At 42.9% G+C, this 17,040-nt stretch overlaps 1 protein-coding gene across 1 annotated transcript in view; it reads left to right on the top strand.

Moving 5' to 3' along the window:
- Positions 1 to 16,675, top strand: part of LOC143286410 (uncharacterized) — a 33,478-nt gene extending 16,803 nt beyond the window's left edge. The window contains exons 12-18 of the mRNA XM_076593970.1: positions 1,850 to 2,011; positions 4,155 to 4,285; positions 4,567 to 4,659; positions 6,510 to 6,604; positions 9,296 to 9,429; positions 12,009 to 12,068; positions 15,627 to 16,675. Of these exons, the coding sequence (XP_076450085.1) occupies positions 1,850 to 2,011; positions 4,155 to 4,285; positions 4,567 to 4,659; positions 6,510 to 6,604; positions 9,296 to 9,429; positions 12,009 to 12,068; positions 15,627 to 15,693 (742 nt within the window). The 3' untranslated portion in view covers positions 15,694 to 16,675. The remainder of the gene's footprint in view (positions 1 to 1,849; positions 2,012 to 4,154; positions 4,286 to 4,566; positions 4,660 to 6,509; positions 6,605 to 9,295; positions 9,430 to 12,008; positions 12,069 to 15,626) is intronic.
- The last annotated feature ends 365 nt before the right edge of the window (positions 16,676 to 17,040 follow it).

The following is a 17,040-nucleotide window of genomic DNA, read 5'->3' as shown; positions in this document are numbered from 1 at the left end:
TTAAAAGTGTCTGCAGTCTCTTTTATTGTGTTGTGGTGTGTTGTACTGCATTGCATTGCATTGCATTGCCTTACCACGCCTTGTGTTGCATTGTTTTATATTGCTCTGTGTTGTGTTGTCTTGTGTTGCGTTGCATTGCCTTGCCTTGCCTTGTGCTGCTTTGCCTTGTATTGCATTGTGCTATAATGTATTGTGTTGCGTTGCATTGCATACTGTTCCACTGTATTCTTTTGTATTGTGTTGTGCTTTATTGCATTGTGTTGTATTGCACTGTGTTGTGGTGTAGTTTGTTGTTTTGTGCTATGTCGTATTGTGTTGTATTGTACTGTACTTTACTGTATTGTCTTCTGTTTTACTGTACTGTATTGTCTGGTTGTATTCTTTTTGTCACAATTAGATTTCTCTGTGTGAAATTTGGGCAGTTTTCCCCAGGGAGATCATGTCCATACAGTGTAATGCCACCCATATATATATATATCTATATCAAAATCCTTCCTTTTTTTTCATTTTTTTTTTTTCACTCTGTCGGCGGGTGCATTTGTTTTCCTATCAAAGTGGATTTTTCTGCAGAATTTTGCCAGGGACATCCCTTTTGTTGCTGTGGGATCTTTTACATGTACTAAATGCTTGCTATTCTTGGCACCTCGGTTTATCATCTCATCCGAATTGCTAGCTTCAAGACCACCACTCAAACGTCTAGAGGCGGAGAAGAAAATACTATGGAGTGTGAGGTTCTATCCTGTGCGCTCAGCTCCCTCACATCCTGGGTGGACACACTACCTGGATTCAGGATCATGCTTATCGTAACACTTTTTGTCCGCCCGTCTGTACTTACATCACACAGAGTTGTCCAGACCGCATCACTCTCACGTCTGTATCATGCTATACAGCTTGTTCCTCAGATTTTGGTGCGCATCATTATTAGTTGAGTTGTTTTTTTTTGTTGATATTTTTGTCTGTTTATATTATTATGAAACTGTGGTTTTTTGCGCCTTAATTTTAGTGCAATCGCACAATCAAGCTACATAATTATGTGACCTGGTTGGAGACATAATTTGACAAAAAACAAGAATGCCAGAGAATCAACAGACAGACAGAAAATACGAAAGAAAACTTAGCCGTATGAAGAGCACAGGAACAGGAGTCATGATGGCTGCCGGAAAAAGAGGGAGAAGGTTATCGGCCATAGTTGCTTTCGTTTTCTCCGCATAGGCGGATAGTAGTTTGCACAGGACAGGAATGTCAGACCCCTGCCGGAGTCTGCACTAGTTGGGTCACGGTTAAGTATGTTATTTAAACGTAATTTTAGATAGAAAATTTCCTTTTTTCGTGTTCAGGATGGAGGAGTGGGAAAGAAAGATGGCTGGATTATGTATCATGTACATTACTTACTTCGCAGAGAACTGAAGGATATCAGACTGTCGTTTGTTCCAAACACAAAGCACTCTCTGGTTTATTTCTGTGCCAACTGCTAGTTAGTTTCTGAGGTGAATCTCTTGTACCTGGGTATGGACAGTAAACCAGTCTTCAGTCCAGATCTCTTGTTCTTTTTCATTCGTGGGTTGCAACCCCCACATTCACTCATACGCAAGAGTGGGCGTTTACTTGTATGACCGTTTTGTACCCCCCCTGCCGTGTAGGCAGCCATACTCTGTTTTCTGTGCTTTCAGTCCACCTGAACCCGGGTGTGGCTGTGTATGAGGGACTTAGAATGAGCGGCGTAAAAGTAGATCCGGTGAAATTGGGCAGATGATGAGGCAGCAGAAAAAACAACCGAAAAACCACACAAAACAAAACAAAACAAAAACCCACGCAGTGGTGAATGTTGTTTCCCTGTGTGTGATGACAGTGCCAGCGCCATCCTGAACCTGCCCTTTGTGAAGGGGCACCTGTCCTCCTTCATCCAGCAGACGGAGAGCCTGAGGAAACAGCGCACAGCGCACCTGGCGCCGGGACACAGGATGCCGGAGTCCTCTGAGGACGGATCCCTGCTGAAACCTGTGGCCGCCAGGTGAGGCCTCGTGCCAGTCCAGCTGGAGACCATCCTCTGTGGGCTGTGTAGAGGTCGTTCTGACTTGACGTCATTGAAAGATGCCAACTTTTACGATTTCGCCATATTTTGTTACACTTGAGCTCAGTTTATTCCAATGTTTCACCAACATCAAAACTGTTCCGAGTTAATTTTCAACTGCATAGCATGGTCACACGCCTTCCTGTCGCAACATTACCCAGATGCTCTAGACCTATTGATCACGACGCCAGGGCAGTCACTACTGACCTTGGTCTCACAGGTTGATGCTCAGCTAATTGCATGCGTTTCTACATTAAAACAGCACTCAGTGGACGAATCAGCCTGATTGTAGCAGTTACACCGTGTTGCAGGTGGGCCTAATTGTTTGTCTGCCTTAAAGATAAAATGTACGTTTGCTGATGTGGCTCAGAGTCCAGTTGCTTGTTTATTGTAGGTCTCCACACGAACCTCTTTTCAGATAATAATCTACAGAAGTAGTGCATACATTTTGTTGTTGTTGTTGTTGTCCTAATCCCGCTTCCCCCGTCCCGCCTCTCACACACACCCTTCTAATATTATGTTTTTTCACTGACACTCACCCTCTCAATTTTAGATTTTGTACTCCATCTTTTCCACATTCTGCTCACTCTGTCTGTCTGTCTCTCTCTCTCTCTCTCTCTCTCTCTTATGATAGGAATGATAATAATCCAAATAATAATAATAATATTTATTTTCAGTCTAATATCATCATCTTAGATGAACAGACTATAAATAAATAAACGAACGAAGCTCAAGAGTCTGATTGTTCCTACCAAGTTCAAAATGTTCCTACCAGATTTCCCGATTGTTCCTACAAACACTTGACAGGGGTTGGCATCTGTGCACATCCTTGCATTCTGACAGGAGAAGAGCCCCTACAGAGAGAGTCGTTCAGCACTTCTTCAGTATCAGGCATCTCCTCCTTGACTGCTTGGGATCTGCAGTTGTCTTATTTATTTAATTATCTATTTATTATTATTATTTTTTTATTATTATTATTATTTTCATTACTACTACCTTTTTTTTTTATATCATAATTATTATTTATTTATTTATGTAAGCTTATCTTTTTTTCTTTTCTTTTTTTTCTCAAGGCCTGACTAAGCGCGTTGGGTTACGCTGCTGGTCAGGCATCTGCTTGGCAGATGTGGTGTAGTGTATATGGATTTGTCCGAACGCAGTGACGCCTCCTTGAGCTACTGAAACTGAAACTGAAATTGGGATCTGCATGATGCCAGGCACAAACATTCTCTCTGCTGGCACAACTATCTTGCAGAAACTATGTTTCATATTTATTTGGAAACAAAAAAGCAAGATTGTATAGAAGTTGGAAAAAAAAAAAAAAAATCATAAAATGTATTAGGAAAGGAGGTCTGAGCTGGTTTGATTTGAAAGCATTTATCAATGGATTAAACCTCACCTAGATTTGAAAATTATGAAAAAAAAACCCATAAATGGACAAAAACATTATATACGCAAAAAAATTAGCCGTGTGAACAGCACAGGAACAGGAGTCATGATGGCTGCCGGAAAAAGAGGGCACTAGCCAGCGGGACAAAGGGGAGGTTACCTACTTCCGGGAGGTTATCGGGCGTAGTTACTTTCGTTTTCTCCGCATAGGCGGATAGTAGTTTGCACAGGACAGGAATGTCAGACCCCTTGCCGGAGTCTGCACTAGTTGGGTCATGGTAAGTATGTTATTTAAACGTAATTTTAGATAGAAAATTTTCTTTACAAATATGTTCCCTATGATTACTCAAGTTGAACTGTATGGAAACTATCTATATGAGAATGAGAAAGTAAATTTTTTTTTGGGGGGGGAGGGGGGGGTTGATGTCTTAGTAGCGTATGGGGATTTTGAATGCAGAATGAAGCTCGTAAGTGCAGTGTCTGTGTTTTGCTTTGGTACCATTGTGAATTTTTTAAATCAAACTTCTTTTTTTTCTTTTTTTTTCTTTTTTTTTATTAAGTTTAAACAGGAGGATGGGGGGGTGAGGGGAAATGAAATGAAAAATTCTGAAAGGAAATGTCTGAACTGTTGTCTTTGCACCTCTTTGAAGAGGAAGCAGACAAAACAGAGCACATTTACTGTGTCTTGAATCAGCCCACGAACAGCACGCAGAAGAGCAGGGGAAGCCACTCCCAGGCTAAAGTGCAGTCCCCTGACAAATAAGTTCCAACCTCCTCAGGAGACGGACAGGACTGATGATACAAAACCTGTTGTGGCACCTGATGGTGAGTTTTTGTTTTGTTTTGCTGTTGTTGTTGTTTGTTTCAGTGTGTGTGTGTGTGTGTGTGTGTGGACCAGGTTGTTTGTGATGGGTTTACAAGACCAGGTTTCAATCACAAAGCGTAGGACTCTAATATCTTCCAGGATTATGTGGAGTAGTTGTGTTTTGTGTTCTCATTTTTCCATGGTTTGTGTGTTTATTTAGTTAGTTCTTTGTTGTGTCAGCTGATTTATCACAGCATTTTCACATGTGACAAGTGTTTACCAGGAGCTGTGCGCGTTGCAGAAACCAGGCTCCGTGCTCAGCCGGAGGACACAGAAGCCAACTCTGAGTATTCAGATGATTTTGACGAGTCATCAGATTCAGAAATTGAAGAAGGTGTGTTCTTGTTTCCCCTTTTCGTGTTCAGACTTTCCCTGTGTGGTTCTGTTCTGTTCTGATTTTTATGTGACATTGTTTTTGTATCCACAGCAGTGCGCTTTGTGTTATTGATTAATTCATGATTTTGGATTGTGATTGTTCTTCTTCTTCTTCTTCTGCATTCACTCGTATGCACACGAGTGGGCTTTTACGTGTTTGACCGTTTTTACCCCGCCATGTAGGCAGCCATACTCCGTTTTCAGGGGTGTGCATGCTGGGTATGTTCTTGTTTCCATAACCCACCGAATGCTGACATGGATTACAGGATCTTTAACGTGCGTATTTGATCTTCTGCTTGCATATACACACGAAGGGGGTTCAGGCACTAGCAGGTCTGCACAAATGTTGACCTGGGAGATCGTAAAAATCTCCACCCTTTACCCACCAGGCGCCGTCACCGTGATTCGAACCCGGGACCCTCAGCTTGACAGTCCAACGCTTTAACCACTCGGCTATTGCGCCCGTCTGTGTGTGTGTGATTGTTCAAAATATGGGATGTGCTGTATTGTTTATGCAATTTAAGACACAAGCGTGTGTGAGAAAGTTTGTTGATGGTGGAAAATGAAAGCAGGAAGGTTACGGATGATGGAGAGAATCATAACCCAGCACACTTAGTGAGGCCTTTAGGGAAAATAAAATAGAATGGGATAAATAAATAGATAAATCAATAAATGCATAAATAAGTAAATAACGAATTGAATGTGGATAAATAGTAACAGGGATAATAATTAGAAGATTGATGACAATGAATAGATAAATAACTAGATAAATGAATGAATGAATGGATGGATAAATAAATAAATAAATAATAGAAATAAATAAATATATAAATAAATAAACAAATAAAAAAAAAAACACACAAACAAAAAAAAACAAGTCAGTGTGGGCAACCAGCTGTGACAGGAAGCTATCCCAGCAGGGGGGACAAGCTTCCTAACATGTTTTTTTTTAACCCCTTCTACCCCACAACTATGTGCCTGCTACTTCTCCCTGGACCAACACTACATGAGACCACTGTTGTAAAAAAAAAAAAAGAAAAAAAAGGGGGGGTTGTTCACTAAAATGGTAGTGACTTACCTGTTTTATAACAGAACGTCACCAAACTTCCTGGAAAAGTTTGAAATTGAATGTCATTTTCATTCGTGAAACTGCCACTGTTTTCTTTGTCATTGCTGTCATGACTCACAAACAGACTGGCCACCTCTTCTGCAGTTAGTCGTCTTCTGTTTTGTGTCAGTGATAATGACAATTTGAGAACACACACACACACACACACACACACACACACACACACACACACACACACAAAAAAAAAAACTCCGCGAAAATGGATGGAGAATTGTTGATTCAACCAGTCGAACAATGTTTCGTTTTACCATTTCCGGAATTTGTGAACTGTTCGGCTTGGAACACCAACAGTACCAAGCAAGAAGTCAGCTGAACTGGAAAAGTATGCTGATGCGAAAAATACGAAAATACTGTTGCTTGGTGCGCAGGGGGAGTGATCATGGTACGAGTTAACTCTCTCCATTCGAACGGCAAAAGAGATGACGTTAACAGCGTTTCACCCCAATTACCATCATCAAAATATTGCAAGCGGAATGCTCTTATAAGGAAGAGGTGAATGTTGACAAAGAATACCACAGTTCTGACGACGGAAGCTAAAGGTTGGGCCATTGAGACACCCACTGGACATCGGAGGGGTCTGTGTAGAGGAGAAGAGAGGACTGGCTGTACTGAGTGAGTTAACTTGTACCTGGAGCTCAGTGAGTCGATGTTGAGAAGTGGCATTTTGTTTTGTTTGTCAGATATTGCAGAAGAGAAGGGGGTTGCAGCCAGTGGGGCAGCGAGTGAGGAGGAGGCACAGTATGCTGATGACTTTGAGGAGTACGACTCGGCTGAGGTGTGTGTGTGTGTGTGTGTGTGTGTCTGTCTGTCTGTCTGTCTGTCTGTTTATGGGTTTGTTTGTATCACATGTGTGTTGTGAACATGTTGGTGTTGAGTGGTGAGCTCTGCAGAAGTGATTTGAATAAGTGACTATTAAGTTACATGACTGATGCATAGAAATGCCATGAACAGTCGTCATGAACAGATACAAAATGTCGGGATTGCCAGTGGATCATCGAGTACATAGGTATGAAATTGGGAATGCTGACAGTCATGCAGGCAGTTCACACAGCCATGCAGACAGTTCACACGTGCACCGTGCATTGTCGACTGTCCTGTGACGGTGGACGGACAAGTCAGGAACAGCTGAGCTGTGTGTAGGGAATGATCGTGTGTGTTGTCTTGTGGTGTGTTTAGTGAATGATGGTGTGTGTGTTGTCTCATGGTTTGTGTAGTGAATTGATGGTGTGTGTGTTGTCTTGTGGTTTGTGTAGTGAATGATGGTGTGTGTGTGTTGTCTCATTGTTTGTGTAGTGAATTGATGGTGTGTGTGTTGTCTTGCAGTTTGTGTAGTGAATTGATGGTGTGTGTGTTGTCTCGTGGTTTGTGTAGTGAATTGATGGTGTGTGTGTTGTCTCGTGGTTTGTGTAGTGAATTGATGGTGTGTGTGTTGTCTTGCAGTTTGTGTAGTGAATTGATGGTGTGTGTGTTGTCTCGTGGTTTGTGTAGTGAATTGATGGTGTGTGTGTTGTCTTGCAGTTTGTGTAGTGAATTGATGGTGTGTGTGTTGTCTCGTGGTTTGTGTAGTGAATTGATGGTGTGTGTGTTGTCTTGTGGTTTGTGTAGTGAATGATGGTGTGTGTGTTGTCTCGTGGTTTGTGTAGTGAATGATGGTGTGTGTGTTGTCTCGTTGTTTGTGTAGTGAATGATGGTGTGTGTGTTGTCTCTTTGTTTGTGTAGTGAATGATGGTGTGTGTGTTGTCTCATGGTTTGTGTAGTGAATTGATGGTGTGTGTGTTGTCTTGTGGTTTGTGTAGTGAATGATGGTGTGTGTGTTGTCTCATGGTTTGTGTAGTGAATTGATGGTGTGTGTGTTGTCTCATGGTTTGTGTAGTGAATGATGGTGTGTGTGTTGTCTCGTTGTTTGTGTAGTGAATTAATGTATGTGTTGTCTTGTGGTTTGTGTAGTGAATGATGGTGTGTGCGTTGTCTCATGGTTTGTGTAGTGAATTGATGGTGTTTGTGTTGTCTTGTGGTTTGTGTAGTGAATGATGTGTGTTGTCTTGCAGTTTGTGTAGTGAATGATGGTGTGTGTGTTGTCTCATGGTTTGTGTAGTGAATGATAGTATGTGTGTTGTCTCTTGGTTTGTGTAGTGAATGATGTTGTGTGTTGTCTCATGGTTTGTGTAGTGAATGATGGTGTGTGTGTTGTCTCGTTGTTTGTGTAGTGAATTAATGTATGTGTTGTCTTGTGGTTTGTGTAGTGAATGATGGTGTGTGCGTTGTCTCATGGTTTGTGTAGTGAATTGATGGTGTGTGTGTTGTCTTGTGGTTTGTGTAGTGAATGATGTTGTGTGTTGTCTTGCAGTTTGTGTAGTGAATGATGGTGTGTGTGTTGTCTCATGGTTTGTGTAGTGAATTGATGGTGTGTGTGTTGTCTTGCAGTTTGTGTAGTGAATTGATGGTGTGTGTGTTGTCTCGTGGTTTGTGTAGTGAATTGATGGTGTGTGTGTTGTCTCGTGGTTTGTGTAGTGAATTGATGGTGTGTGTGTTGTCTTGCAGTTTGTGTAGTGAATTGATGGTGTGTGTGTTGTCTCATGGTTTGTGTAGTGAATGACGGTGTGTGTCTTGTCTCGTGGTTTGTGTAGTGAATTGATGGTGTGTGTGTTGTCTTGTGGTTTGTGTAGTGAATTGATGGTGTGTGTGTTGTCTCATGGTTTGTGTAGTGAATTGATGGTGTGTGTGTTGTCTCGTGGTTTGTGTAGTGAATTGATGGTGTGTGTGTTGTCTCGTAGTTTGTGTAGTGATTGATGGTGTGTGTCTTGTCTCGTGGTTTGTGTAGTGAATTGATGGTGTGTGTGTTGTCTCATGGTTTGTGATGTGAATTGATGGTGTGTGTGTTGTCTTGTGGTTTGTGTAGTAAATTGATGGTGTGTGTGTTGTCTCGTGGTTTGTGTAGTGAATTGATGGTGTGTGCGTTGTCTCACGGTTTGTGTAGTGAATTGATGGTGTGTGTGTTGTCTTGTGGTTTGTGTTGTGAATTGATGGTGTGTGTGTTGTCTCGTGGTTTGTGTAGTAAATTGATGGTGTGTGTCTTGTGTCATGGTCAGATGACATTGACCTGTTCAATACAGGGTTATGTTGTGTTGTAGATTGATGGTGTTTGTTTGTGTTGTCTCATGGTCAGATTACAGTGAGGTGCTCAGAACTGCAGTGTTGTGATTTGCAGGAGTTAGAGGGGGTGCTCAGAACAGCAGTGGTGTGAGTTGCAGGAGTTAGAGGGGGTGCTCAGAACAGCAGTGGTGTGAGTTGCAGGAGTTAGAGGGGGTGCTCAGAACTGCAGTGTTGTGATTTGCAGGAGTTAGAGGGGGTGCTCAGAACAGCAGTGGTGTGAGTTGCAGGAGTTAGAGGGGGTGCTCAGAACAGCAGTGGTGTGAGTTGCAGGAGTTAGAGGGGGTGCTCAGAACAGCAGTGGTGTGAGTTTCAGGAGTTAGAGGAGGTGCTGCACCAGGCTCGAGAGGCTCAGGACTTGGTGCCGGCTGACGATTACTTTGAGGACTGTCAGGACGAGGCCGAGGATGACATGGCGGAGACACTGACGGAGAACTCCTTCATCAAATCGTAAGTCTCTTCTTCTTCCTCTTCTTCTTCTTCTCTTTGGTTTATTCTTCCCTTTGGCTTATTGTCCATTCACTACAAGATGATTGAGACAAACATAAGTCTGTGTGAAGGTGAAGGTTGGTCTGCATCATGGCACACGTTTCTCTGGCCACACACTGTTAAAGAACGCGGGAGTCATGTTGTTGTTTGTTTGGGGATTTTTGGGCTCCAGAGTGTTACAAAGCATCACCCTCCTTCCGCGAGACCGTCCCCCCAATCAGAAGAGAGAGAATATTGAGTGCACTCCACTGGCAACTATCATTCACTATGACTTGCATTCTTTATGCAGGGGAAGAAGCTCCTGATTCATACCAAAAATAAAACCGACAACAACAACAACAAAAAAAAACACTTTGAAAAAACAACAACGAGAACAAAAAAATAATTGAACTCCTGCAGAGTCTGTTCCAGTCCTTTCCACTAGCTGTCAGTGCCATCTCACAGTTTCAGTTTCTCAAGGAGGCGTCACTGCGTTTGGACAAATCCATGTACACTACACCACATCTGCCAGGCAGTGCCTGACTAGCAGCGTAACCCAACGCACTTGTCAGGCCTTGAGTGCGTGCACATATATATATTTGTGTACCTATCATACTGACGGGCGCAATAGCCAAATGGTTAAAGCGTTGGACTTTCAGTCTGAAGGTCCCGGGTTTGAATCAAGGTGACGGCACCTGGTGGGTAAAGGGTGAAGATTTTTACGATCTCCCAGGTCAACATATGTGCAGACCTGCCAGTGCCTGAACCCCCTTCGTGTGTATACGCAAGCAGAAGATCAAGTACGCACGTTAAAGATCCTGTAATCCATGTCAGCGTTCAGTGGGTTATGGAAACAAGAACATATTCAGCATGCACACCCCTGAAAGCGGAGTATGGCTGCCTACATGGCGGGTTTAAAACGGTCATACACGTAAAAGCCCACTCGCGTATATACGAGTGAACGTGGGAGTTGCAGCCCACGAACGCAGAAGAAGAAGTACCTATCATACTGGATTTCTTCCACCGAAATTTGCCAGAGGACAGCACTTATGTTGCCATGGGTTCTTGTTCAGTGTGCTGAGTGTGAGCTGCATACAGGTTTTATCATCTTACCCCAAATGACTGGATGTTCAGTGTTTTGATTTTCCAGTCAGGCTTGGGAGAAAGGGTGATAACCTGGTTTCAAACCCAGACGTTCACGGACACTGAACTGGCAGATAAACATCTTAACCATTCTGCCACCTAGTCATTCGGATGAGACGATAAACCGAGGTCCCGTGTGCAGCACGCACTTAGTGCACGTAAAAGAACCCACGGCAACAAAAGGGTTGTTCCTGGCAAAATTCTGTAGAAAAATCCACGTCAATAGGAAAAACAAATAAAACTGCACGCAGGAAAAATACAACAACAAAAAAAAAGGGTGGCGCTGTAGTATAACGACACGCTCTCCCTGGGGAGAGCAGCTCGAATTTCACACAGAGAAATCTGTTGTGCTAAAAAGAAATACAAAATACAAAAAAATAAATACAAAATACACCTTTCTCTTTGTGGAAAGGAATGGCTTGGTGTGGCAGACGGCTGAAGGACAACCAGATAGGCAAGGTTCAGCTTACTGGACACAGTGCCCAGTTTTTCTGCCAGTGTCATCCACAAAGGTTTTGACCTCTGTCCATGCAAGCAGTGGCCAAAGAACTTGCTGGAAGAATCTGTTTTCCTTTCTTTCCATGTTCCTTCCTTCATTTCTTCTTCTGGGCCTTTTTCTTTCTTTCTTTCTTTCTTTCTTATTCCCTCTGTCTGATCATTTCGTTTTTTTTTTGTTTGTTTGTCTTTCCTTTCCAGCACCTGTTCTGTTCAATGCTGTTTCATTAACTCACTGTGGAAGATGGAATGCTGTAGCGTTCCTGACATAACATAGCGTTCTGGACGACGGAACACTATAGCAGTTTCGACAATTTTTCCACGTTTTCCTCATGGGGTAGCATAACAATCGCAGCTACACCGGGCATTGCAAATGTGTCAAGGGTTGAATGGAAAGTTTCTTCATGAAATTCCGTAACAACACACTCCACAGCGAGGCAGCGAGTTCAGGACCCCACACGACAAGCTAATCTGCGTACGTATTGAAAATGGCGTTGCAGGCAATACAAGTGGAAATTTTTGGAGCAAACTAGATCATGACAGAGGCTTTTACTGCTGCTGAAGTGATTGAAATGCTTCAGACTGAAGGTTTCGACATCGACGAGGATGACATTGAATAAAGTATCTGCAGTGAAGAAAGCTACCACCAAAACGGTACTGATAGTGACTCAGCTTCTGAGAGCAGTGAAGAGGGAGGAGGGAGGGCGTTCACATGACGTGAGGAGAGGGGTCAGTGGGTCAAATACAGTGAGTTTCATTCAGTTGCTTTATGTTTTGTATTTTTTGTGGGTTTTTTTTTTCCTGACCCTAACAAATGGGTCGTCTGTAGGGAAAAGCAAGGAAGAAAACTATTCGTCTGGAGTGAGTTAAAGATGATAGACATGAGCAGTGTTCACGTCATTGTTGCTGTGTTGGTGTTGCAGACATCTGAGGCAGGTGGGCAAAAACCGTGGGGAGGACAGTGTGTCGGCCTGTGGCTTCAGGTGAGTGGTGACCGTGGCTGACAGCACCAAGTTTTGTTTTTTTTTGTTTGTTTTTTTTTGTTTGTTTTTTTTTACTGCGCCATCAGCTGCACTGTTTCAGTGGCATTACTCCTATGCTACCCATTCTGAGTCTTCCATGCACAACCTCACCTGGGTTCTTAAAAATCTCCACCCTTTACCCACCGGGCGCCGTCACCGTGATTCGAACCTGGGACCCTCGGATGGAAAGTCCAACGCTTGAACCACTCGGCTATTGTGCCTGTCACACCTGAGTTCGTCTGTCACAGTCCCAGCATTGGCAGGCCTCAGGGAACTATCAGTGTTAGGTTGCCAGGAAGACCCACACACCAGAGGAGACCCAGCACTGCTGCTGAGTCACTTCAGTGGTACTAAGAGGTGTCTGTTCTATACTCAGAACACAACCAAGCCACACAGTGAGAGCACCCAGTTTGCTGTCAATGTACTGCCTTGAAAGTTGTGCGTCTTCTGAACCAGAATGAATGTATGTCAGCGCTCACTGAACCAGATTAGGACACAATGAGGAAGAAAAGCAATAGTTTGACTTGGAAAATATGACAGCACGTTGTTGACAAAATCTTGGTTTTATTAACATATACATTACCATGATCCACTGGTGCATTTGAAAAAAAAAATCCATATAATATGATTACAGTTTTTGACGAACAAAATTCTGAGAGAAAACAGTTTGCACTTGTACTGATTGAAGGAGTTTCTTCTGCCAATGTACAGTTTTGCTTCCCCCCAAAAAAAAAACTGTTGTGTTCTTGAAGCATGCAATCATTTTGCATATGCATGTTTGTGCAAGTTTGTATGCAGTTCTGCGTGTATTTCCTTGTGAACATCTGAGTACATGAACCTTATTCTGCATGCACTTTTTTTTTTCCTGGCAGTATTGTGCTATGTCGGTATTGTACTGTGTTACATAACTGTTTTGTCACAACCTTTTTCTCTGTGTGAAATTTGGGCTGCTCTCCCCAGGGTGAATGCACCACCACTGCAGTGTGACACAACCCCTTTGTTTTTCTTCCATCTGCCTGTATGTATATTTGTTTCCCTGTGAACACTTTTTTTTTTTTTTTTTTTTTTTTTTTTTTACAAAATTTCACCAGGGTCAACCCATTGTTTGCCATTGGTTCTTTTACATAATGCTGAGTGCATGCTACACACAGGGCTGTGCTTTATCGCCTCATCCGAATGACTAGCATCTAGACCACCACTCGAGGTGCTGGTGGAGGGGGAGAAATTATTGGTGATGATGTGGGTTTCCACCCTGTGCACTCCCGATTCTCTCCCTTCCCAGGTGGTCGCGGAACCACTAGTCCATCACACCAAAACTGTGACTGTGTCGCTCAGTATTACCACCACAGCAACCATGCGTTGCTCAGTATTACCACCACAGCAACCGTGTGTTGCTCAGTATTACCACCACAGTAACCGTGTGTTGCTCAGTATTACCACCACACTACTGTGTGTTGCTCAGTATTACCACCACACTACTGTGTGTTGCTCAGTATTACCACCACAGCAACCTGTGTGTTGCTCAGTATTACCACAACAGCAACTGTGTGTTGCTCAGTATTACCACCACACTACTGTGTATTGCTCAGTATTACCACCACACTACTGTGTATTGCTCAGTATTACCACCACACTACTGTGTGTTGCTCAGTATTACCACCACACTACTGTGTATTGCTCAGTATTACCACCACACTACTGTGTATTGCTCAGTATTACCACCACACTACTGTGTATTGCTCAGTATTACCACGACACTACTGTGCGATGCTCAGTATTACCACCACACTACTGTGTATTGCTCAGTATTACCACCACACTACTGTGCGATGCTCAGCATTACCACCACACTACTGTGTATTGCTCAGTATTACCACCACACTACTGTGTATTGCTCAGTATTACCACCACACTACTGTGCGATGCTCAGCATTACCACCACACTACTGTGCGATGCTCAGTATTACCACCACACTACTGTGTATTGCTCAGTATTACCACCACACTACTGTGTATTGCTCAGTATTACCACCACACTACTGTGTATTGCTCAGTATTACCACCACACTACTGTGCGATGCTCAGTATTACCACCACACTACTGTGTATTGCTCAGTATTACCACGACACTACTGTGCGATGCTCAGTATTACTACCACACTACTGTGTATTGCTCAGTATTACCACGACACTACTGTGTATTGCTCAGTATTACTACCACACTATTGTGTATTGCTCAGTATTACCACGACACTACTGTGTATTGCTCAGTATTACCACCACACTACTGTGTATTGCTCAGTATTACCACGACACTACTGTGTATTGCTCAGTATTACCACGACACTACTGTGCGTTGCTCAGTATTACTACCACACTACTGTGTATTGCTCAGTATTACCACGACACTACTGTGCGTTGCTCAGTATTACTACCACACTACTGTGTATTGCTCAGTATTACCACGACACTACTGTGTATTGCTCAGTATTACCACCACACTACTGTGTATTGCTCAGTATTACCACAACACTACTGTGCGTTGCTCAGTATTACCACAACACTACTGTGTGTTGCTCAGTATTACCACAACACTACTGTGTGTTGCTCAGTATTACCACCACAGCAACCGTGCGTTGCTCAGTATCACCACTGCAGTTACTGTGTCTTGCTCAGTATTACCACAACAGTAACTGTGTGTTGCTCAGTATCACCACAGTAACTGTGTGTTGCTCAGTATCACCACAGTAACTGTGTGTTGCTCAGTATCACCACAGTAACTGTGCGTTGCTCAGTATCACCACAGTAACTGTGTGTTGCTCAGTATCACCACAGTAACTGAATGCTGCTCAGTATCATCAGTATCACCACAGTAACTGTGCTTTGCTCAGCATCATCAGTGTCACCACAGTAAGTGTGCATTGCTCAATGTCATCAGTATCACCACAGTAACTGTGTATTGCTCAGTATCACCACAGTAACTTGAATACTGTTCAGTATCATTCAGTATCACCACAGTAACTGTGCGTTGCTCAGCATCATCAGTATCACCACAGTAACTCACTACTGTTCAGTATCATCAGTATCACCACAGTAGCTGTGCATTGCTCAGTATCACCACAGTAACTGTGCGTTGCTCAATATCATCAGTATCACCACAGTAACTGTGCGTTGCTCAATATCATCAGTATCACCACAGTAACTGTGCGTTGCTCAATATCATCAGTATCACCACAGTAACTGTGTATTGCTCAGTACCATCAGCGTCACCATAGTAACTGTGCTTTGCTCAGTATCATCAGCGTCACCATAGTAACTGTGCTTTGCTCAGTATCATCAGCGTCACCACAGTAACTGTGCTTTGCTCAGCATCATCAGTGTCACCACAGTAACTGTGCTTTGCTCAGTATCACCACAGTAACTGTGCATTGCTCAATATCATCAGTGTCACCACAGTAACTGTGCGTTGCTCATTATCACCACAGACCTCATCACATGATTCACGTCTTGGTGTTGCAGGCCTGAGGAAGAACCATCGGACCAGGCTGCTTTGTCGTGGAAATCCCGCACGTTCCCAAACAGCTGATCGCTGGCCAAGACAGCGTGGGAATGCAGACAGTTTGTCCTCCAGTGCTACAAGACCAGTACAGCATGATGTGTGTCTGACGCAACAGTACGGGCTGTCTCTGTAGTGACTGCTGTCCTGGCTTACACCTCTGTGGAGGGGGGACTCTCAGGGGGCCAGGGAAGAGGAGACCTTTACTATGTCTTGACTGTTTGTTTTGCATCACCATGATGTAACTGACATGTATGATTGATGTATCTGTAGTGGTGAAGAACTGTGATAAGTGTATCCTTTGTTGCCTGTGTGATGTTGGTTTTTTTTTTTTAGTATCCAGTACACTGCAGTGTATCATTGGAATGGATTTTGAAGAGAAGAGAGTGGAAATATTGTTCATGTTGTTTATCGTTCAGTGTTGCTGTCTGCTGTCATCACTATCTTTAACTGTCTTCTTTGTTTTTAACCACCACCGTTGAAAAGCGTCAGGCGTTCAGATGAGAATGGGCCAAACCATTGATATTAAACTGCTGAATGAAACGAAACATTTTACAATTGTCCGGCGTTTCCCAGACCACCACATGTGTTAACAGTGTATACAAGTGTGCTGTTTAATTTTGGGCATTGCCAGTATACAGGTGCAAGCCAGTATACAGGCGGTGCTGTCCTTGAAGTGAGTGTTGTGCAACCAGCCATGGCCTCACTGAAACGGTCAGTGGGGATCTGTGGTTTGGAATGACCTGACTGCGATCAGTGATGGCTTTTACTGACCACCTGCAGATCAGTTTGACCCAAGTATCAGTATCAGTAGCTCAAGGAGGCGTCACTGCGTTCGGACAAATCCATATACGCTACACCACATCTGCCAAGCAGATGCCTGACCAGCAGCGTAACCCGACGCACTTAGTCAGGCCTTGAGAAAAAAAAAAGAAGAAAAAAAAAAGAGGTGAATAAATTATAGATAAGCTTACAAAAATAAATAAATAAATAATAATTATGATATATAAAAAAAAAAAGGTAGTAGTAATGAAAATAATTTTAAAAAATAAATAAATAATCATAATAAATAAATAAATAAATAAATAAGACAACAATGATGATAAATAAGCAAATAAATGTAAAACATGAAGACACACATTCACACATACACCCACCCACCCAAGACAGAAGTTAGTCTCATAATTTTGTGGGTTTTTTTGCCATTAATGGTTGGGAGTTGTGGTGGATGATTGCCAGTGGGGTCTCTCATTTACTGTCTGCATATTTACCTCTGTCAAGCAGAATCCTTCAAATTGTACAGTCATTTTAAGCTCGCCCAGACATGCATTTCCAAGCACTGATTGTTTTTTGGTGCTTCGCGTAATGAAAACTGAA

The sequence above is a fragment of the Babylonia areolata genome, chromosome 10 (assembly GCF_041734735.1).
Source record: "Babylonia areolata isolate BAREFJ2019XMU chromosome 10, ASM4173473v1, whole genome shotgun sequence".
NCBI lineage: Eukaryota > Metazoa > Mollusca > Gastropoda > Neogastropoda > Buccinidae > Babylonia > Babylonia areolata.
The sequence above is the reverse complement of the archived record's forward strand: the minus strand, read 5'-3'. Positions and strand labels throughout refer to the sequence as shown.